Below are 23,832 nucleotides of genomic sequence, written 5' to 3'. Positions count from 1 at the left end.
ACACCTCCGATTGCTCGGTTCTCACAGCTCCCTGAGCAGAGAGCTGCTGACTGTCAGTGAGCAGCACTCTACTTTGCCCCCCACACGCTCACTAGAGTGCTGGGCTGTGGAGGGGCGGAAGCGGCCGGCTCAGGCTCTGTAGGGCCTCTCCGCTTTAACTCTATCTACTGATGCAGAGAAGGCCTTCAACCGGGTCGATTGACAATTTCTCCTATCGATCTTTTCCTACGTAGGCCTGGGGTTCTACATGCTGTCATGAATGTCAGCTCTGTATTCTACCCCACAGGCTGGGGTATGGATCTGACTATTTTGCATTATCCAATGGCACTAGACAAGACTGTCCTTTGTTGCCCCTGATTTTTGTATTGACTTTGGAGACATTATTATATATGATTAGGGCCAATGCCAACATTTAGTAGATCATTAGCCACCATAAAGTTATGGCATATACGGATGATCCTACTCTTCCTGGTCTCTACTCCAGAGGTAACGCTCCTAAACCTAATGTTCTTTTTCCTGCAATACAGGGCTCTTGCTAATTACAAAATAAATTATTCCAAATCAGAAGCCCTCAATGTCTCCACACTGAAACAGGTCTTTCCTTTCCTCTGGGCTACTTCCAATCCTAAATACTTAGGGATTCAAATCACTCCTAATCCATATAATTTGTTTGATATGAACTTTCGGTCCCTGTTGACCAAATCTGTGTTGACCTTCAGAGGTGAAGGACCCTGAATTTGACCTGGTTTGGGCAATGTAACACCTTTAAGATGATTACTTTACCCCAGTGGTTAGCTGGTGCACACAAGCAAACTCTAAACAGTGGGTCATGATCGAACAGGACCTTTCCCCAGTTCCTCTATCTTGCCTCCCTTGGCTCGCCTCGCCATGTGTACCCTCTCTGTTCACACACCCGACAATCGAAGCCACGCTTAAGATGATTTCATCCTCTATTACTTTACAGAACGCTTTGCCTCACCCATCTCCCAAGATCCCAAATCTACAGGACCTGGAATTCATGCTGGGTAACACCAATAGGCATCTGAACAGTTTCATGGATGCAAGCAAATTCCATCTTTTACACTGTCTTTTACTCCGTCCTCCTTTGGAAGATATCCAACAGATGTTGGACCTACCCATGGACAGCTGGTCGGCATACCAAATCCATAATTTTAAAAAATTTACTATTACTAAATTTGGAAATGAGCAGGCCCTCACCCCGTTTCAAGAACTATGCCTGGACACATCTTATGTCCCCTACCTCTTATCTCAACTGTATAAGTTTCTGGTGGCTCCCTCGGCAGGGTTTGTTCCACAATATATCCACAAGTGGGAGGAAGATCTGCAATTCTGCACATGACTTTTTCCACAGCTGAGGTGGACCGAGTTATCTTGCTTGCTCATAAATCCTTGATTGCTAATAAATTTCAAGAGCTATATGATTTTATGTCGCTGGTAAAGGGTCCTTGTGGTGCTGCACAAGATCTTCCCGCATTAATCTAACCTCTGTTGGAGGTGTGGCCGGGAAAAGGGCTCCTATCTACATATCTTCTAGGCCCGTCCTTTTTGGGACCAAGTGCAGAAATTATTGCTCAAGATTAGGTCAGCTGACTTGGTTAATAATCCATTGTGCCATTTGCTTTATCATAATCAGGTCCTCTTCTCATAGTACAAATACTCCCTTATGGTGCATTTGTTAAATGCAGCTCGGGCGTGTATCCCAGCTCTTATGAAACAGCCTGTCACCCCCTTCCATCTCTTTGTGGCTGCCCAAAATCAATGATTTTGAGCACATGGAAGACCCAAAGACCTCTTTCCATCAGAGAGATGAGGAATTTTGTGAAACATGGTATCTGTGGTTGATCTTTTCCTATTCTGACTCTTATGAGAAATAACCGTGCTCCTTGGCCACAGGACGTCTTTTGGGAAAACCTGACTCCCTTCCATCTCTTGCTCAGCAGAGGTCAACCAAGATGGCTATGGCATGGCCTCAATCTGTTACTTACTGCATAATTTGCGGGCTTTGGTTTTTTTTTTCTTTTTTTCCTTTTTTCTTTCCTATTTGTTTCTGTATATTTTCTTTTTTTTGCATGTTTTTAGTATAACTTCCTAAAACATGCTTTTTTTAGAAGGGGGCAATAGGTTAGACTCTCCAGCAGGCAGCCAGCATGTGAATGGTGTTTGTTCTCTCTGAAAACTTTATTTCTTCTTTACTTATTATGGCAACTATTTTTAGTTAAGGTCTCAATGTCTGTATTTAGCCCACGTTCACATTGGTCCGATTTGACATGCGATTTGACATGTCAAATTGCATGTCAAATTGGAGCCAATTGCCGGCAATGGCACCGCCGGAATCGGTGTGATGCCGACTTTGTGATTCCCAATTCCCAAAAGTAGTTTCTGTACTAGTTTTGGCGATCTGAGGGGGAGCGCACAGATGTCTGTGAAATCGCCCCGGAAGTCGGACTTAAATGCCCGCTTGAAATCTGCTGAACTCGCACAATTTCAAAATGGCCTCAGTGTGAACCTGGGCTTAAGGTTCTGGACCTCTTGTACACACTATGCTTGAATGTATTCGATGAACCTTATATGTTCCCTTTGACTATGCCTGAGCTGCCTAGAGCTTATTAATGTGGCTGTAAACTGAGACTGTTAACTCATGCCTTTTGCTAAATGAATAAAGAAATTAAGAATTGGTTGCACAACTGCTCTAGGTTCCGGCTGCTCCAGTTTTGATAAACTCCCTTCACAGTTTTCCCCTTTTCTTCACCCAATTTTCTATGTAAGTGCTATTGATGTCCTCCAAACTTTTTCAGCCACGTCCTGTCTACATGCACCCTCTTCAGTGGCCACTGCTTGCACAATAAGCATTGGCACAGCTGCGTATAGACTCCAACACAGGCCGGTGTAAAAGAATAAAAATGCAGGTGGGCAATTAGGAGACAGGGACAAGGACATTCACCCCAAAACAAGAAGTGCCTGAACAAGATCTCTTTCATGGCAGAATCACCAGGTATTATTTTACCAAAGGCTCCATATTTAAGAAGATTGTAAATTACTTTAAATATTACCTTAACATTTGAAAGTATATCTGCAGTTAAATGATTGAGTTTACATATACCCTAGGCCTCTTTCACACATGCGGACAGTTCATTTAATCAGGTCACTCAAAGAAAAAACGGATGAAGTTTTCATCAGTTTTTCATCAGCTGCTCATCAGTTTCTACATCAGTTTTTTTTACATCCAATACCAATGCAAAAATGGACCGTTTGTCCGTTTACATCCGTTTTTTCTTCATTCCGTTTTTTCAACCACTTAAGCGCCGGAAGATTTTACCCCCATTCCGACCTGGGGGTTTTTTGCGATTTTTTACTGCGTGACTTTAACGGACAATTTTGCGGTTGTGCGACGCTGTACCTAAACAAATTTCACGTCCTTTTTTTCCCACAAACAGAGCTTTCTTTTGGTGGCATTTGATCACCTGTGCAAATTTTTGATCATGCGCTATAAACAAAAAAAGAGCGTAAATTTTGAAAAAATAACAATATTTTTCACATTTTTTTTATATGAAATTCCCCAAAAAAAATGTAAAAATCAAAATTTTTTAACATTTTCGGCCAATTTGTTTTATGCTACCTATGTTTGGTAAAAAAAAAAAATCGCAAAAAGCGTATTTTGATTGGTTTGCGCAAAAGTTATCGCGTTTACTAACAAAGGGAAAGATTTTTGTCATTTTTGGTGTTTTTTTTTTTAAACGAGTAATGGCGGCGATCTGCGTTTTTTTTTGCGGGACTGCGACATTGCGGCGGACAGATCAGACCCTTGACTGACATTTTTGACACTTTTGGGGTTACCAGTGACATTACTGCAGTAATCAGTGCTAAAAATATGCACTGTTACTGTAAAAATGACACTGGCAGGGAAGGGGTTAACTGTATTGGAGAGGGAGGGGTTAAGTGTGTCCTAGGGGCGTGTTTCTAACTGTGATGGGACATGTCTCCTATTGTAAAAACAGAGATCAGACGGTTCTACATAGTAGAACCGTCTTATCTCCATTTTTACACAGGGGAGAATGACAGGCGGCTTGTTTACATAAGCCGCTCTGCCTTTCTCCCGCTCTACCGACGATCGTAGTGTGACCGGCGGACATCGGGTCCGCCGGTCACACGCGCGGACTCCTCCGCGAACGAGCCTCAGCGGGCTCGCGCTAGCCCGCTATTGGCTCACAAACCGGTCACAGGCTAGTGAAGTATATGTACGTCACTTTGCCTGGCTGGGGCTGACCGCCGCAGTATATCTACTTGCGGCGGTCGGCAAGCGGTTAATGGAATAAAAATAGGGCTTTGATCCGTTTAAAAAAACTGATGCTGATGGATGCGGATGTAAACTGATGTAGATGGATGATCATCCGTTTACATCTGTTTTTCCATAAAGATGCATTGATGTCCATTTTTCATCCATCAACGGCTGGATGAAAAACAGACAAACGGTCTGCATGAATGATAGGGGCCTCTGAGAAAAGCTTTTCCTAAATAAACTGATGTACAGTTATACCATTAGTAAAATGCAGACAGCCTCAGGTCCCTGTAAATAACTGTTTTTAGGAGCACATCAAGAGCCTGGCCTTTTTTTACTTTTAGAACTTATACCTAATGTGCAAGCTAAGAAACCAAGACCAGCCCTTGACTTGACTTTGCTTCCTTGATTCAATATTTTCATATCAGATTGCCTCAGGTATTGGGGGACCTGGGGTAATTAAAAAGACCTTAAAATATCTGATGTCAAATTGTCATAACTGTTATAGGTTTATGATATTTTATCTAAAGGAAAGCTGGAAGTTCACCTCTGCACTTAGAAAAAAATAATTGTGGTATCACATGTGCTAATTAATTTCATTGTATCTCATCATTCTATATTACATATTTGCTTAGGTAGTTACAATAGCCTTTAAGTCACCTGTGGCTTAGATAGGTCTTAAAGCTGAACTCCAGGCTGAAGAAGAAGTTAGCCAGTGGAACGCCCTTCACAATGCATGGGCTAAATGCTCATTTTGTCTAGGAGATGATAATGAGGGAACTTAATGTGCTTAATTCATCAATTCCCTGGCAGCTGACACTCTTGGAATGTGAGTTAGCACTCAGCATCCAGTGGTCCTGCATTGTAAACAAGACTAGCCTATGGGGCAATAGATTCCCTAAGCACAGCCCAACAATAGTGCCCCCCCCCCCCTTGGCCTTCCATTGCTTAATTGAAAATATGATTACTAAAGACAAATAGATAGTTCATTTTGCAGGGAAATTTTCCCCAGAGCTTAGAGAATAAGGTGAAGTTGGCTTTCCTCTTCAAACTGTGTGCAAGCAAAATAAGTTTTTTTATAGTCCTAGCACATGATTGTGTATTCTTTGCAAAGTGAAATTTGACCACATTCACTAAGCTCTTGGGAAAATTCTCCTGGGAAGTGAACAGCCTATTTGCTTTTAGTAAATCAGCCCCAGTTCAGTAAGCTCTGAAATTGAAACAAAGTTTGAAAATGTATAAATCTTCTTCAATTTTCCTCCAGGTCAATCCCAGGCCAGATCCCACAACTATATTCAATGAAAGCTTTTTAATTTTATTTATTCAAAGAGGAATTCTAGGCTTATACAAGCTAATCTTAAAACTGCTCACACCGTCCTTCTAACACCTATACGAACATCTTCTTTAACAGATTTGGATCAAAATCAATCAATTGATTGAGGCTTTTAATTTAGAAATGATAAGGGAGATCACCATACTTAGGATGTACCGTGTAACATGCTCCAGGCCTCAAGTGAACAGGGCTGCAAAGCAATCGTGTGCAATATGTGTTGTTGCCCAGTGGTGCGGGCTTTTAGAGGTTAAAACAGGTGGTGAGGAAGTGACATAATGCCTTCCGTCTCCTGTCAAATTCCAATCCACCACAGATCACTCTTCAGAGTGCAAATCTAATGTAAAAGAGCCCTTTAAGGGCATGACAGCTAGGGGAAAAACGGTGGTCCCCTTCCTTTGGTGCCCAAGCATGTGCTTTTTTTGCTTATTGGTTAATCACAGCCCTAAATGTCTGTATGTGATGACATCAGTGACCTGCAACTGGTTAGGCATTGAAGAGAAGAGGCTTACAAGAATGTGAAAGGAAATCTCTCTGAATTGAGCGAAATACCCTCTTAAACGTTCATGCTTGGAACAATTGAATGAAATGCCCTCTTAGCTAGATCTGTCTGTAGGAATGAGCGTCCCAAAGTGAAAGATTTCTCCTCTTTTGCTGTTTCAGTGACAACTCAAAACTCCGTATTTTCTCGCATTTTAAATAAAAATATTTTGTGTTGTATGACACTACTAAACCCAAAAATTCATTTTTAAGTTTATTTATTGATAAAAAGACATAGACTTGTTAGTTCCTTCTAATTGCTCTACATTGACATAAAAAACATTCCTTAATTTACTCCTATAGTGAATCTGCCATAATTCTTACCTTGCAAGCTGCCATGAACAATGTAAAAAAGAAGATGAGGTTGGCTTTGGAAATAGGTAACCAGTGGGCCTGCTGCAGAGTAAACAGGATAGCTCCATACAAACTGGCCTTGGTTGGGCTGCAGGAGAGAAAGACAAAAGACATTTCAAAAGAAACACTAAGACAAAGTCTGGGATTTGATTTCTAAAGTGCACCCAAAATAACATGTACTGTATGTGAATTTTTTTTATATATTTTTATTTTGCTATCTCTGGGATCTGAGTTTAAGTGGCTGCAGAGCAGCACAGCGTTCTGTTATCTCTGGGTAAGATCCAATGGTCTAGCAAGGATTGATTATTATTTTCTCTCTCTATATATAAATCTCCAATCTTTAAAGCACTAGTTACAGCAAATTTGTACACTACCAATCAAGAAGAAAACACAAACACAGCCTCTGTTCCCCTGATGACACTTGTTACGGAGAAACGTGTTGGGCAGCGCCACACACGTGATGTCATCCCGCACGCCAAGTGGAAACTCTGGTGGTATCTGCTTGTTGTGTTGCATGTAATTTATATCTGTGCTTATTTGAGTGTATTCAAAAGTGGAGAGTTTGCTATCTCTGGAATCTGAGTTTAAGTGGCTGCAGAGCAGCACGGCGTTCTGTTATCTCTGGGTAAGATCCAATGGTCTAGCAAGGATTGATTATTATTTTCTCCCTCTATATATAAATCTCCAATCTTTAAAGCACTAGTTACTCACGTTTGTACACTACCAATCAAGAAGAAAACACAAATACAGCCCCTGTTCCCCTGATGACGCTTGTTACGGATCTGAGTTTAAATGGTTGCAGAGCAGCACAGCGTTCTGTATATCTCCACCATATACAAAAGGGCTTGCTCTGGAAATGATGCGACGCTGCAGAAGACGTCACATGACGAAACGCGTACAGCGCCGTCACGTCATTTCCGGTTCCGGTCTCCAGTTGGAACGCATTGCGTTCCGGGACGCCAATACCACGCTGAATACTGAAAGTTTTATTGTGAGTACCCATTTTTTTGCTCCTGAATAAAAAATAGCTTTAACGATATCACACTATCGAGCTTTTTTTCACTCCCTATGACCCTCCCATCTACATACCCTTGAGTGGCCATACTCGATCCCCCCACGGAACATTGGATACTGTACCATTGGGATAGGACCCCACTACCGGACCCCAATTTAGGATACCTGGGAAATCCCGCGGACCCCACATCACATCTCCCCCAGGAAGGGAATCACCACACAGAGCAAGGACCAGCAAGACATACCCACAGTACCCGCTCTATACCCCTGTGTGGGGTGGGTACATCTGGTGAGTAGGTTTTTTAATAGGAGTCATCCCGCAACTCACCAGTCACCCACCTTGGGGGTCACCGTAAGATACCGTTCACTTATTTCACTGGGCACATTCACCAATTTATGGACTTATCCCAGCATATGAACTGATTGATTATCACCTGTTGTTGCACTTTGTATAATAGTTTCCCGCACATTTACTTCTTGCACATCCCCCATTCACGGACTAATTTTATTATATGAACTGACAAAATACCACCTCTTGCTGCACTTTGTATAAAATTCTCCTGCACATTTGCACATTTATTTATTTTGTATATAAATTTTCCCGCACCTTTCTACCATTTAGATATTGGATTCACCCAGCACTATTTGTTGTTTCATTTATCACCATTCATATTTATTCACTTATTTACTCATTTATTTATTTAAGGCTGTTTATTCTGTATTAATTTTGTGGATTATTTATCTAAATTGTCATTTATTATTGGACATATATACGAAGGCATATTTATTCATTGTAGCACTTTTTGCACTTTGCACTACGCCCTCTGGTGGCCATTTTTCATATTTTTTAATCATTATATATTTTTTATATTTTTCCATTTCAATTATTGAGTTTTACCTTCATAATACATATTTATATATTTATTCTTCTATCACATCTGAGTATAACACACAATATTTCTATATTTTAGCACCTATTTGCACTTTATAGAGTAAGCAGCGCCATCACCTTCATTCCTACATACTTTATTTATATAGCCTTTCGGCTATAGTTCAAGGGAGGCTGCAGCTTATCAATGCACATAATTTATCCTTGGATTCCTTAGCGTGGATTTAATCAGTTACTGATCCCTGGGTAAGATCTAATGGTCTAGTAAGGAGCCTATTAACCCTTTATGGTGGAGGGGCTCTGTGGCACATTTCTTTCCTTGGTGGTGTTACTCACTCAAGAATTCTACACAGGAGTTGATCAGTGAGGTGGATCATTTATATATTGTTTATCTGATTTTTACACTATTACAAACATGAAATTCATTCACTTATGTATCTATTAAGCACTTTCTTTGGGAAAGCTTTTTTAATGAATTGATCATTTCTATTCATGGATTGCGTTCATTAGCATTTTTTTTATTTAAAGGCACAGCGAACATTTATTATGTATTTTATATAAATACAACCTTGCCGAAGAACGAAATAATTAAAGTGTGTGTGCATGTATATGTGTGTATATATATATATATATATATATATATATATATAAGCCCTCCTTTATTGTCACCAACAACTTTATCTCCTCCTCTTTCAATAGAGATCCTCAAGGCTAAGTCCTCAGTCCCCTTTTATTTTTATCTACACCTCCTCCCATGCTCAGCTGATAAAACCTGGTGGCTGAGCCTCATTCTTACAGGCCCTCAACCGCTGCCCCTTTTGCTGCAGAGACAATGGCTAGGGATGTATACATGGTGCACCAGCAATGCTTTGCATCCAGCCGTGGCAGGAATCGCCCCCAGTATACCCACTGAGCGCAATCCTATTATTGAATGGCGTTGCAATGGCCCTGCAACCGTGCACAACGGGTGCAGTTGTGGTGTGGTTATCTGGTATTTAAGGGGTTAATACAGGCAATGAGGAGCCGATTCAATGCCTCCTCACTTCCTGTCAAAAGCTCTCTAAAGAGCAATCTGAATTCAGATCATTCTTCAGAGAGCAATTCAGTTGTAAACGATCATCTAGTGTTATTTCAAAACAGACCAGCTGCTGGTTTTACAGCAATACCAATAAAATAACTTTACAGGTCCAGTGCTATTTTTCCACTTTCATCAGCAATAAAAACAGGACAGAAGTTCTAATCCTTGAGGGGTGAGGGGTGTACTCACTTTTGTGAGATACTGTAAGTTTGTATGAATTATGCCATTATCCAGTTTGTATAATGACTAAAGTACATATTGTAAACACAATGTAAGGGCTCATTCACACAGGCACTCAGCCCCATTTAGTTTAAAGAGCCCCTTTGTTTACGTTTCTGTCCTATTGCTAAGCTTGGTGCAGGCAGCCTATATTAGTGAATCGACATGCATTGGTTTTATAGACTCACCCGCATAGCCAAATTTGACAGGTTTGCAGGGATGGGTGCACAGAACTGGAGGCAAAGACTCTTTGTCTGAGTCTGTGCACCCGTCCCTTCATACCCGTCTACCTCAGCTGTGTGGGTGAGCGGATGTCCATTCACTAGTATGGGCTGCCTCTATGGAGCTCAGCATGAGGACAGAAAAATAAACAAGGGGACTCTTCACACTGTATGGGACTGCCTGCCCATGCGGATGAGCCCTAAGCCCAAAAAGAAAAAAGCAATACTTAGTTAGTGGGGGAGCAGAACTTTGGAGGAACTTTGCAGCAATGGGTCAGCACAGCAACTGTCACTTATAGTCAGGGCTATTTTTCAGCAGGAACGTGGGGGAATGCAGTTCCGGCACCTCCATCACCTTCTGCACTGAATATATGTAATGGCGAGTGTTGGAGGGTCTATTGATATTTGAAGGGATCTATTTTTGCCAGGGGATCTATTGTTGCTGGTGGGGAATCCAATTTTGCTGGGGGGGGGGTTTGTTGCTGAGAGAGATTTACTGTTAAGGGAGGGGTCTATGCTGCCTGCTTGGGGATCTATTGATGCATGCTGTTAGGAGTATATTGTTTTACATATATGCATCATATTATATAGTTACATAGTCAGGTTGAAAAAAGACACAAGTCCATCTGACTCAACTAATAAAAAAACAAAAAACAGTAAAGAAAACCCAACCATACAATCCTATATACACAATCCTATACCCACAGTTGATCCAGAGGAAGGTGAAAAACCCCAGCGAAGCATGATCCAATTTGCTACCGCGGGGGTAAAAATTTCTTCCTGATACCCGAGAGGCAATCCGATATTCCCTGAATCAACTTTATCAATAAATATTAGTACCCACTTATATTATGTACACCTAGGAAAGAATACAGGGCTTTTTTAAAACAATCTAGTGAGCTGGGCAGAACCACCTCTGGAGGGAGTCTATTCCACATTTCACAGCTCTTACGGTGAAAAAATCTTTCCGTATTTGAAGATGAAATCTCTTTTCCTCTAGATGTAAAGAGTGCCCCTTGTCCGCTGTGATGACCTTAAATTGAATAACTCAACACCAAATTTACTATGTGGACCCCTTATGTATTTATACATGTTGATCATATCCCCCTTAATCTCCTCTTCTCAAGAGAGAATAAATTCAGTTCCTCTAATCTTTCCTCATAGCTGAGCTTCTCCATGACTATATATACACTATATTGTCAAAAGTATTGGGACGCCTGCCTTTACATGCACATGAAATGTAATGGCATCCCAGCCTTAGTCCGTAGGGTTCAATATTGATTTGGCCCACCCTTTGCAGCTATAACAGCTTTTACTCTTCTAGGAAGGCTGTCCACAAGATTTAGGAGTGTGTCTATGGGAATGTTTGACCATTCTTCCAGAGGCGCATTTGTGAGGTCATGCACTGATGTTGAAGAGAAGGCCTGGTTCGCAGTCCCTGCTCTAATTTATCCCAAAGGTTTTCTATCAGGTTGAGGTCAGGACTCTGTGCAGGCCAGTCAAGTTCCTCCACCCCAAACTCACTCATCTATGTCTTTATGGACCTTGCTATGTGCACTGGTCAAAATCATTTGGTGGAGGGAGGATTATAGTGTGGGGTGGTTTTTCAGGGGTTAGGCTTGGCCGCCTAGGGAACTCTTAAGGCGTCCAGGGAACTCTTAAGGCGTCAGCATACCAAGACATTTTGGACAATTTCATGCTCCCAACTTTGTGGGAACAGTTTGGGGATGGCTCCTTCCTTTCCAACATGACTGCACACCAGTGCATAAAGCAAGGTCCATAAAGACATGGATGAGTGAGTTTGGGGTGGAGGAAATTGGCTGGCCTGCACAAAGTCCTGACCTCAGCACGAGAGAACACCTTTAGGATGAATTAGAGTAGAGACTGCGAGCCAGGCTTTCTCGTCCAACATCACTGCCTGAAAGAGATAGAAAGAGATTGCCAGCGAGTATTCTCTAATAATTGTGCCACATCCTTATAGTGGAAGTACAACCAAAAGAGTTCCCCTAAGGGTTTGGGACTTTTAAAGCACTACTAGAGTATAATCAAATCTTTTAAAAAATGCAGTTTTATTGTAGCATATTCATAAAAACATATAAAGACATATTAGAACAAAAGAATACATTGTGCATCAAACAGAAATCACATTACCTCAGTATAAACAAGGTGCATTTATTTATATGTTTTATGAATATGCTACAATAAAACTGCATTTTATAAAAGATTTGATTATACTCTAGTGATAACATCAGTGCCTGACCTCACAAATGCGCTTCTGGAAGAATGGTCAAACATTCCCATACACACACTCCTAAACCTTGTGGACAGCCTTCCCAGAAGAGTTGAAGCTGTTATAGCTGCAAAGGGTGGGCCAACTCAATATTGAACCCTACAGACTAAAGCTGGATACACACTATCCAACTTTTGTGGTTAGATTTCCTTCAGATTTACCTTTTCTATGTAGTGCAAGGGCCTGCCAGATTGCATACAAATTGAAAGTGTTTAGGTTTGACCTCATATTATCTGGTTTTGGTAAGTAAAGGAAAAAGTCTTCAGAAATTCTTATAGTGTGTATGGCCCATAAGACTGGGATGCCATTGACGTTCATGTGCATGTAAAGGCAGGTGTCCCAATACTTTTGACAATATATTGTACATCATGGTTATAGTATTTTATAGCATATCTATGGTCAAAATGTAAAATCAATTTTTCATTTCCACAATGTATTTCATGTGTTTCTAACCTGTTCCTATTAATCTGAATGATTTTGAAGTTTGAAAACTTTGTAAAGATCCCCACACATTTACTTCCTTTAATTCTGTGACAAGTATTCTCTATGTCCTGTGAGTAGGCACTGCTGTTTTACACATTTCAGAGCCTGCCTTCTGAACTACAGAGGTGTTAAAAGGAGGAGTTTCATGAGGTGGAATAAGTACAGGAATCGCTGCTTGCTGGCAGCACAGCACCATGGGATATGTAGTCCTGAGGAAATTAAATTAAGTACAAAAAGGAGAAACTGAAAAGTATGCAGAGAATCCAGGAAGTTGTGGAAAGAGATGGTTAGCAGAAATCCAAAACTCACAACAAGGAGAATTTTCAAGTTAGGGTCCTTTCACACTGGCTTTCCACCCAGTGGACTCCGTTTTGCCCAGCCGGGATCGATCCGTTTACTTTGCAGAGACAGACCTGTCAGATCCCTGCTCTCCTCTATGGGAGATCAGATGAAAATGGACCACCTGTCTGTTTTCATCCTTTCCTATCCAATCCGATCCTCCAGACGGATGGAAAATAGGGTCACCATCCATCTGGATTTCACAGACAGGATTGGATCAGATTGCAGCCGGTGTCAGCAGAGATGACAATGCTGACATATGCTGCTCCATAGGGGTGCATGGATGATCCGATCAGGTCCACCTGAAAAACTGACAGACAGACCTGATCAGAGAGCTCTTGTGAAAGGGACCTAAGCCTATATTGGATTTTCAAACATAACTATTGTTATTAAGATGCTGATGTTATACCATGAAAGTGTATGCCATGACTATAGAACACCTTTATAAGAGAAGTATGAACAAATTGGTCTTACTTCTCTCCTGGGTCACAGGAATACATTCACTTGTGTTCTCCTGTGACCCAGAATCGGTCAACAGCGGGCTAAAGCTGCTCCAGGCTGTGGAAGTATCCTGACAATAATGTCGGGATCAGTGGTCATGTGATTGCTCAGTTCTCGGGCTTAGGGGGACAGCTACAACATCAGATCTATAATGCAGCATCGAAGCGAGAATGCACAGATTTAAATTTTTTTTTTGCATTTCCACACTTATCCTTTAAGTCTTTCCTAATAAGGTATTTATGCAGAGATAACATTAGACACACAATAAGTAATATACTTACAAGGACATATGAAGAATTTCATTGGTCTCAGGCTTCCAAACACCACGCAAGAGCTGTTCCAGATTAGACATCAGTGCAACTCCAGAACCTATAGGAAAACAGAAAAGGCTAATCAATAATCTGTACTGGTAATCAAATGAGTACATAGTAACTATGTTCTTACTAGCTGCCCACCATTCTGCTTTGTCACTATAATTTGTAAATTATGTTTTAATCGTTACATCGGCCTATAATGTACATAGTTTGTATCTAATCACTATGTATATGGATGTATATAGATTCGTTTTGGAGAAAAAAAAGAATCATTTTTAGTGTCACTTTAAGAACTAAGCATGAAGTTTAAAAAAAAAAAAAAAACAGGCTGCAGACCATTTTTAATGTCAGATTGATTTTAATTATCACACATACATCCTGCTTCATAGCTGCAGTTGTAGTATATTATTATTAATAACAAAATACAAAATGTTAGATCCTGATTCATCTATCAACCCCTTGTATAGACATAAACTGCATTTTGTCTTTTAAATTCTGCTAGACATCCAATCTCTTAAAAAAAAAAAACTGTCTGCGCCTTATGAAACACTAGTGACTGTTCACTCATTTTGATGGTTTGCTTGAAAATGTGTTGCAGAGTCAAAATGCCCTTTGAATTGTCTGGCTAGGGGGACATCTAGTGGTGTAAGGAGAAATTACAGGTTCATAAGTTTTGATTCATCAAAGTGTACATAGTAAAAAAAATATGGCTTTTCAGTATAGATGTACTGTTATGCCCAGCACATATTTTGTTCCAAAAGCATGTGTAGATTTCTACAACTAAAAAAAGAACAGTTTTTGCTGTAGCTGGAGGTTAAGATGAAGCTATAACCACTTGCCAACCGCCCGACGCAGATATACTGCAGCAGGCTAACTCGGTTGCGCGAACCGCCGTACCGGTACGGCGGTTCACGGGAGTGCTCCTGGGGGCGTGCGCACGCCTCTGGAGGCACATGCCTGCCCCCAATAGGAAACAGGGAAGTCGGTCCACGGGACCGGCGGCCGCGATTGCCACCAGGCACCCGCTATCACTCTCCGCTGAGAGAGAACGACGGTCTGCTGTTGTAAACACAGTTGACTGTTGTTCTCTCTGGAATGAACACAGAAAGCCTGTGATCCTCCTATTTAGGATCACAGGTCTCTGTGTTGATTCCACAGGTCCCTCCCCCATACAGCTAGGGTCATACTTAACCCTTTGATCACCCCTGGGTTAACCCCTTCCCTGCCGGTGTCACTATTACAGTAACTGCATATTTTTAGCACTGAATACTGTAGCAATGTCACTGGTCCCCCCAAAAGTGTCAAAAATGTTAGTTAGGGGTCCGATCGCAGTGTTGCAGTCCCGCTAAAAATCACAGATCGCCGCCATTACTTTTGTTTATTACTATTTATTTATTTGTATTAGTAAAAAAATAAATACATAAATAAAAATGACATAAATCTTTCCCCTAGTTTGTAGATGCAATGACTTTTGCACAAACCAATCAATATACTCATATTGAGTTTTGTTTTTTGTTTTTTTTTTTTACCAAAAATATCTACAGGATACAAATTGGCTTAAATTGATGAAATAATTAGATTTAAATTTTTTTCTTTTTTTTTTGGGGGGGGGGAGATGTTATAGAGCAGAAAGTGAGAAAAATATATATTTTTTGTTTCAGAATTGGTGCTCTTTTTTTATTTATAGCGCAAAAAAAAAAAAGGTGATCAAATACCCCCAAAAGAAAGCTCTATTTGTAGGGAAAAAAAAAGGACATCAATTTCATTAGGGTACAGTTTCGCACGCCCGCGCAATTGTCAGTTAAAGTAACGCAGTGCCGAATAGCAAAAAATAGCCTGGTCATTAAGGGGCAAAACCTTCCGGTCCAGAACTGGTTAAAGACAAGCACCACAATCAACTTATTGTGTTTACACATTAGCTTTTTTGTTTACTTAACAGCTCACCTTTCACCCATCCAATGAGTACCATGATAACCCATCCATGGTGGTAATGGTGGTGGGCATGGTGGATTCCAATGGCAATCTTGCGCACCCGGACTACCTCTTTCATCCCAACAAGGACTAGTTTAATAGGCAGGAAGCTAACTATCTTGTAGAACAGGCTCAGTGGACAATAGAACATCAAGTACCTGCAGTAATGAAAAATCACAACTTAGTTAACCAGTTAGTACGGCAACTTGTACATGGGTGCTTCAGGCTTAGGAAAAGGCCAAGGACATTATCATAAGACTAGAAACTACAACAAAGGAGAATTAAAACTGCAATTTCATAAGACTGGAATTCTGCTGCGACATGGTAATTCACAAGATGCTCAATCATCCATTTGGGGGCCTAAAGGTCAAAAGAAATGACTGCAGCTGTCTTTGGTAACAAATGGGAAGTGAGCAGGTGTGAGAACAAGATTCTAAAAAGGAAGAGCCACTATGCTTGCCTTGCCACGGGAACATAAATGGAAACAACTGAACCTATTTGGAAATAGACCTCTATTTTATGGCTGGGCAGTACTGAAACACTAATATTTTACAGTATATTATCATATGTATATGGAATATGTTGGATAAACCCAAGCTTTTCCTAATGTTTTGGCAATCTTGGATTTGCTTTCTTAATCATTGTAGACTCCCCTCTGGTTCATCTAGGTGGAAAGCAGAGTGTGTCCCCTTTTTTTTTTTTCTGAAAGTAGAAAAACCCTTAAAGCTGAACTTTAGGCAAATACATTTGATATACCTGTACATGTATAAGTACATCCAGTCCTGAAATTCTGACTCATAGCACAACAGTGTATTGGAGGGGATGGGGTGAAGGGTGTTATATACACGTGCCTACTCTGCTCCTGGGTCAAGAGTAAATAATGTACAGGGGTCAGGAGTGCGTAATGCACAGTGTGCAGGGTTTGGGGGGTGTAATGCACATAGAGCAGGGGTGAGGAGTGGGTAATACACAGAGTGCAGGGTTTGTGGGGGGGGGGGTGTAATGCATATAGAGCAGGGGTCAGGAGTGAGTAATACACAGAGTACAGGGTGCACGGGGGTGTAATGCACATAAGGCAGGGGTCAGGATTGAGTAATACACAGAGTACAGGGTTTGGGGGGGTGTAATGCACATAGAGCAGGGGTGAGGAGTGGGTAATACACAGAGTGCAGGGTTTGGGGGGGGGGGTGTAATGCACATGGAGCAGGGGTCAGGAGTGAGTAATACACAGGGTGCAGGGTTCACGGGGGCACGGGGTGTAATGCACATAGAGCAGGGGTCAGGAGTGAGTAATACACAGAGTGCAGGGTTTGGGGGGGGTGTAATGCACATAGAGCAGGGGTCAGCAGTGAGTAAAACACAGAGTGCAGGGAGCACGGGGGTGTAATGCACATAGAGCAGGGGTCAGGAGTGAGTAATACACAGAGTGCAGGGTTTGGGGAGGGGTGTAATGCACATAGAGCAGGGATCAGGAGTGAGTAATACACAGAATGCAGGGTGCACGGGGGTGTAATGCACATAAAGCAGTGGTCAGGATTGAGTAATACACAGAGTACAGGGTTTGGGGGGTGTAATGCACATAGAGCAGGGGTGAGGAGTGGGTAATACACAGAGTGCAGGGTTTGGGGGGGTGTAATGCACATAGAGCAGGGGTCAGGAGTGGGTAATACACAGAGTGCAGGGTGCACGGGGGCACGGGGTGTAATGCACATAGAGCAGGGGTCAGGAGTGGGTAATACACAGAGTGCAGGGTGCACGGGGGCACGGGGTGTAATGCACATAGAGCAGGGGTCAGCAATGAGTAATACACAGAGTACAGGGAGCACGGGGGTGTAATGCACATAGAGCAGGGGTCAGGAGTGAGTAATACACAGAGTGCAGGGTTTGGGGAGGGGTGTAATGCACATAGAGCAGGGATCAGGAGTGAGTAATACACAGAATGCAGGGTACATGCGGGGATGTAATGCACATAGAGCAGAAGTCTGGAGTGAGTAATACACAGAGTACAGGGTTTGGGGGCTGTAATGCACATAGAGCAGGGGTCAGGAGTGAGTAATACACGGAGTACAGGGTTTGGGGGCTGTAATGCACATAGAGCAGGGGTCAGGAGTGAGTAATACACGGAGTACAGGGTTTGGGAGGGGTGTAATGCACATAGAGCAGGGTTCAGGAGTGAGTAATACACAGAGTACAGGATTTGGGGGTGTAATACACATAGAGCAGGGGTCAAAAGTGAGAAAAGTGAGTAATACACAGTGTGCAGGGTTTGGGGGGGGGGGGGGGTTAATGCACATAGAGCAGGGGTCAAGAGTGAGTAATACACAGAGCACAGGGTTTGGGGGGGGGGGTGTAATGCACATAGAGCAGGGGTCAGGAGTGAGTAATACACAGAGTGTAGGGTTTGGGGGGTGTAATGCACATAGAGCAGGGGTCAAGAGTGAGTAATACACCGTGTGCAGGGTGTGTGGGGGGGGGTGTAATGCACATAGAGCAGGGGTCAGGAGTGAGTAATACACAGTGTGTAGGGTTTGGGGGCGGGGGGGGGGATGTAATGCACATAGAGTAGGGGTCAGGAGTATGCAATGTACAGAGTGCTGGGAGTGCATAACATACAGAAAGTGAAACTTTTATCATGTTAATATTCTACTTTAAAGCAACCCTGATTGATCAGACTGACAACCCTTATTGATGAGACTGAGCTTATTTCTGCACTTGCAGCCACACTGTGCTAACATCTACTATATTATATTTGTTTCCTGTTCTCATTCACACCACTTGAAAATATTTAACATATTTAAAGTGATTCTAAAGGCTGTTTTCTTTTTTTTTTTAAATAACAAACATTTTATAGTTATTTTCTCTGTGCAATACCATTCCTCTTCTTTTTAGGTCCCCTGTCTGTGCTCCTGGCTCCTTCCCTCTGCCCAGTGCATGGCTCCCCCTGCTGTGTGAGCCAGTGAGGAGAGAGAGAATGGGACGAGGCACTGCTCTCATGCACATCGCTGGATCGAGTTGGGATTTTAGATAAGTATTAGGGGAGGCTGGGAGAGCTGCACCCAGAAGGTTTCTTTTACCTTAACCACTTGCCAAATGCCCACCGCAGATTTACTGGGTCAGCTGCGCGAGTCGACGTAGGGCTACATTGGTTTGCGGGAGTGGTCCTGGGGGCGAGTGGGGATGCCGATGCACGGGACCGGCGGCACCGATTGCCGCCGGGCACCCGCAATCACTCCCCGCTGAGAGAGAACAACGGTCAGCTGATGTAAACACAGCAGACCGTTGTTCTCTCTGAAATGATCACAGAGCACCTGTTATCCTCCTATATAGGAACACAGGTCCACAAGTCCCTCCCCCCACAGTTAAAAACACTCCTCTAGGCTCACAACTAACCCTTTGATCACCCCTAGGTTAACCCCTTCCCTGTCAGTGTCATTATTACAGTAACAGTACATTTCTAGTATATGGGTATCGAGCTGTAGCTAGGAATGACAGAAAATAAATGTTTATTTTGATATTTCAGATTTTATGGGCTCATTCAGACAGGCTCTGAAACCTGCCCTCCATACTGAGCCACTTTTTGCTGTCTGTGCGTCCTCTTTGGAGCTGTGTGCAGATAGCCAATAGAAATGGATGCAGATGTAGCGGCTTGCAGGGACAGTCGCATGCCAAATTTTGGGCACAGATCCAAATGCAGACACTGTGGGGTTGATTTACTAAAGGCAAATAGACTGTACACTTTGCAAAGTGCAGTTGCAATCTGCAAATGCAGTTGCTCCAGAGCTTAGTAAATGAGAAGCTCTGTTGACTTCCATCATCCAATCATGTGCAAGCAAAAATGCTGTTTTTTTAAATGTTCCTTGTATGTGATTGGATATTCTTTGCAAAGTGAAGCTTTACATCTGTTACTAATTTCTGGAGCAACTGCACAGTCTATTTGCCTTTAGTAAATCAACTCCAGTGAGTTCAGATCCGTGCGCTCTCTCCTGCCCGCATGTCAAATTTTGCATCGGCTGCATCTGCAACCACTTCTATGGGCTGTTTGTGCATAGTTCCAAGGTCAATGCGTTCCTAAGCCTGGAAGACGGGTCTCAGCACCCATGCTAATGAACCCTAATGGAAACATGTGTTTAGCGCACAGGGACCACTGTTTTTTTTTTTTTTTTTCGTTTTTTTTTTTCTTATTACCGTATTATAGTTCTTTTTTTAGGAACATTCAATCGGAAAAGTTAAAGAACATTCAACCAAAAGAGAAAATAGCCTAAAACTAAATATGTGAGAGACCTCTGAGCTGTGTACAAAGTGTATGAAGACTCCTGTGCTCAACAATGAGATTGTAATAAATCTGTTACTGTAGAGAGTGAACTACTAAATAGAATTGATACAATGTTGCAAAAACAGAACTTCATTGTTTGATAAGTTTACCAGAGTTAGGGCTCTTTCACACATGGAGTCCGTCGGACGGACTCCGTTTTTCTCAGCGGGGGATCGATCCGCCGATCCCCCACTGAGCATGAGGGTGACAGCTGTTCTCCGTGCTGTGTGCAGAGACACAGCTGTCAGTTCCCCATACATCTCTATGGGGGAATCAGATGGGAATGGACTGTCTGTCCATTCTCATCCGATCCCATCCGATCCGATCCACTGGATGGATGGAAAATAGGGTTTCCCTCTGTCCAGATTTCACAGATCGGATCGGATGTCAGCAGACATGTCTCCGCTGACATCTGATGCCCCATAGAGATGCATGGGGTGACCGTTCAGATCCACCAAAAAAACTGACAGACGGATCTGAACGGTCCGCTAGTGTGAAAGGGGCCTTAAGCTCTTCATAGATGCGCAAAAGAATACCTTAGCTAAACAAGGTATCATTGTATCGTGTTAAAGTCATGTTAAAGTCGTCTCTCAAGTGAGATCATATTTGAGAATATTACTTGGGGGGTCACTTTAACATGCCTTAAGTGCTTATTGCAGCTATATGAATCAGGCCCATTACACCAGGATTAATCTGTAATTCTGATGACCTTTGTAACATTGTCGAAGGCACAAGAAAAAATATACAGTCTGACACCTGGCTTGGACAGTTATCCCTGGCAGGCAGTCAGACTGTGCTCATTCCTTGGCTATATTTCTTTCTCCTGCACAAAATAACATTGGACAAGTTAAAGTGAGGGACAACACATAGCAGTATACCCTCTACTATGTCAACTTGGTCAAACATATTTACCTTCTTGCTTTACATGTAGTTCTTAAACTGTGGCTATATGAAGATTTTTTTTCATTACATTAATCTTTCAGGCCAGGGGGTCTCCAAACTTTCCAAGCAAAGGGCCAGTTTACTGTTTTTCAAGCTTTAGGGGGGGCCGGACTGTGACGAATGGGAGTAGAAAATGCTCTGGCATCAGTGCCCCATTATCTATTTTAATGGGATAAATAGTGCCCCATTGTTGATATCTGAGGAGATTAGTACCCCATTGATGGTGTCAGTAGGGAGAATGGTACCCCATTATTGGTGTCAGTTGGTGGAATAGTGCCCCAAGGGCCAGATTAAGGCAAGCAAAGGGCCACATCTGGCCCCTGGGCCTCAGTTTGGAGGCCACTTTTTAAAGAGAACTTTGCAAGGATAGCAGGACCACAATCTGTATACTGTCATCTCCAAGCTGGGGTATCAATTAGGGATCGATCGATTATCGGCAACACCGATATATCGGGGGCCGATATGCACTTTCCCCGATATATCAGAATCGGCCCCTGAGGTTACCGATATTGCCGATATTTCGGGAAAGTGCTTGTACCGGAGTGATGCCTGCAGCTAGAGGCATCACCCCAGTACCGGCGTCCATAGCCGACGGTCGGCTGTCTTGTAATGACAACAGATGCGGCTGAGAAGCCGCTCAGCTGTCATTACAAGGAGCATCCCCCCGCTCCCGCCACCTTCTGCAGCTCGCCCGGGTCTCCCGTCCCACTGGGAGACCTGGGCAACCTACCTGCGCGGCCGCCAAATACCCTATCAAAGCCGCATTCGGCTCTGATCGGGTCTCCATGTAAAAAACCCTCTGCGCCAAATTAAAAAAAATGACAGCATTCAAAACAGCCAAACTTGGCTTTTTGAATGCTTTTAAGTGCAGAGGAGGGATTTGGGGTCTTTTAGACCCCCAGATCCCTCCACAACAGTACCTGTAAAAAAAAATTTAGCCACTATTGGCCGATATCCGATGACCAAAATATCGGTATCGGCAATAAAAAAAAACGATATCAGTCGATCACTAGTATCAATTGGTTTCAGCAAGCCCAACTGCTTTACATTACTTAAAGTCAAGATCATCCCATATAAGTGAATATGCAGCAGTGTAATTTTACATGGTATGTTCCTGGTACATGATACCATAACATATATTGTTAAAAGGTCAGTGTTAATATCTTGGAGCTTTCGATAATCTAACAGTTCATGCTATTGTTATATATGCAACAGACAAATAATCAGCATTACATAGTAATTTACAATGCTGTGAGCTTACCAAACAGCTGAAGCCAAAAGTATATTGGAATTATTGCTGAAGTAGTCGATGGGTGAATCACCAAGTAAGACATCTGCAAGAATGTAGCTGCCAAAGCAGTAGAGCATCGCACATAGCCAGGAGGCTACTGGACTGCGTCTGGAAAGAGCCACAGCACCTTCACAAGAGAAAAGACAATGGAGGCGATTAAAACCTGAGCTACAAATTGCTGAATATCTCTAAATAAGTACATAGTCATCGTCAGTATGCAACATTTTCAATTACAATTATAGCAAAAAGACTATTTTGGACAAACAAAGACATTGATTAAATATTATTTTAGGGTGATGGTCACCTTTAGGGCCTTTGTCATTGGGCTTTTATATGCTTCAATAGGGGTTTTCATTTGCATAGAAGTCTATGGGAATGCAAACCCTGCTTGAAGCAGGTCAAATGAGGGTTAGAGGTCAGATGTACTTGTAAAATAATTCTGAATGAGCTCAGAAGTGTCTCAAACTGATGTGAAACTGATGCCAATGCCATTGACACAAGCCCAAAGCCTATCTACACTGTGCCACCCTAGAGAGTGAAGACATTTTCTTCTGCAGTGGCAACTGTACCACATTTAAAATTAGTAAATGTATTTTAATTATTGTGAAGAATTAATTAATTTTGGTTTTATATTTTGAAATGTAGGACATGTGCATGATAAAACAAAGGCAGTTTGCGGCCTAGTAAAGTTTTTCCAGCATAGTCAATGGGTTTTCCAAAGCTGCAGGCCTGAATATTAACATTGCACACTACATTCATTGCCCTAAAGATCCCTCATATAGCTTAACTTGGCTTGGCAGCAAAAGTGTTAATAACTAACTGTGTGAGTTAGATGTTGCTATGGGAAGACAGAATGGAAGGGCAGACAGCTGATCCTTCAGTATAGGATCTAATTATAGGCAATAGGTCAGGAGAGGGGCAAAGGCTGAGGGGCACCTGTCAAAGTCCTTCATGGTTGTTAGGTGAGAAGTGCACTGGACCAAACATATCAACGAACAAGAAAAACTCTGAGCCACAGTAATTGTTTTGTACAATTTTATATAACAGTATACTGGACAAAAAGCCTGTATTGATATTAGTTAGAAATAAAGTCCTTGTTTCCTTATATAGTGTACCTTGTAAGTACGTAAATGGAATGCATTGAAAACATCATGAACTATAATAGGGGCTATGCAAGCACTAACTCAAGTACCAGGGTCTCTAAGGGGCCCCATTCAAAAACAATGACTGATTTATGGCTTTTAGAAGTAGGGAAACTTGCTTAATAAGCTTGGTGTATTTTTGATTGAGGGAAAATTATCATTCATTGCATTATCTTAGTAATAATTTGCATATTTAAAGATAATTGTTGATTGTGATGTTTTAGAAGGTCTCTTCCACAAGTGGTATCAGCAGGGAGTGTCGATAGTTTCAAAAAACTATTAGATGGGCACCTTAATGATCACAA

At 42.1% G+C, this 23,832-nt stretch overlaps 1 protein-coding gene across 1 annotated transcript in view; it reads right to left on the bottom strand.

The window, feature by feature from the left end:
* The window catches only part of TMEM38A (transmembrane protein 38A), a 52,360-nt gene that overhangs the window by 2,172 nt on the left and 26,356 nt on the right, over positions 1-23,832 (bottom strand). The window contains exons 2-5 of the mRNA XM_082275451.1: positions 22,356-22,512; positions 15,814-15,998; positions 13,837-13,924; positions 6,492-6,609 (exon numbers count right to left, since the gene is read on the bottom strand). Coding sequence (XP_082131577.1) covers positions 6,492-6,609; positions 13,837-13,924; positions 15,814-15,998; positions 22,356-22,512 — 548 coding nt within the window. The remainder of the gene's footprint in view (positions 1-6,491; positions 6,610-13,836; positions 13,925-15,813; positions 15,999-22,355; positions 22,513-23,832) is intronic.

Source organism: Pelophylax lessonae (assembly GCF_965119305.1).
Source record: "Pelophylax lessonae genome assembly, chromosome: 1".
In the NCBI taxonomy this organism is placed as follows: domain Eukaryota; kingdom Metazoa; phylum Chordata; class Amphibia; order Anura; family Ranidae; genus Pelophylax; species Pelophylax lessonae.
This window is presented reverse-complemented; position numbering and strand designations above follow the sequence as displayed.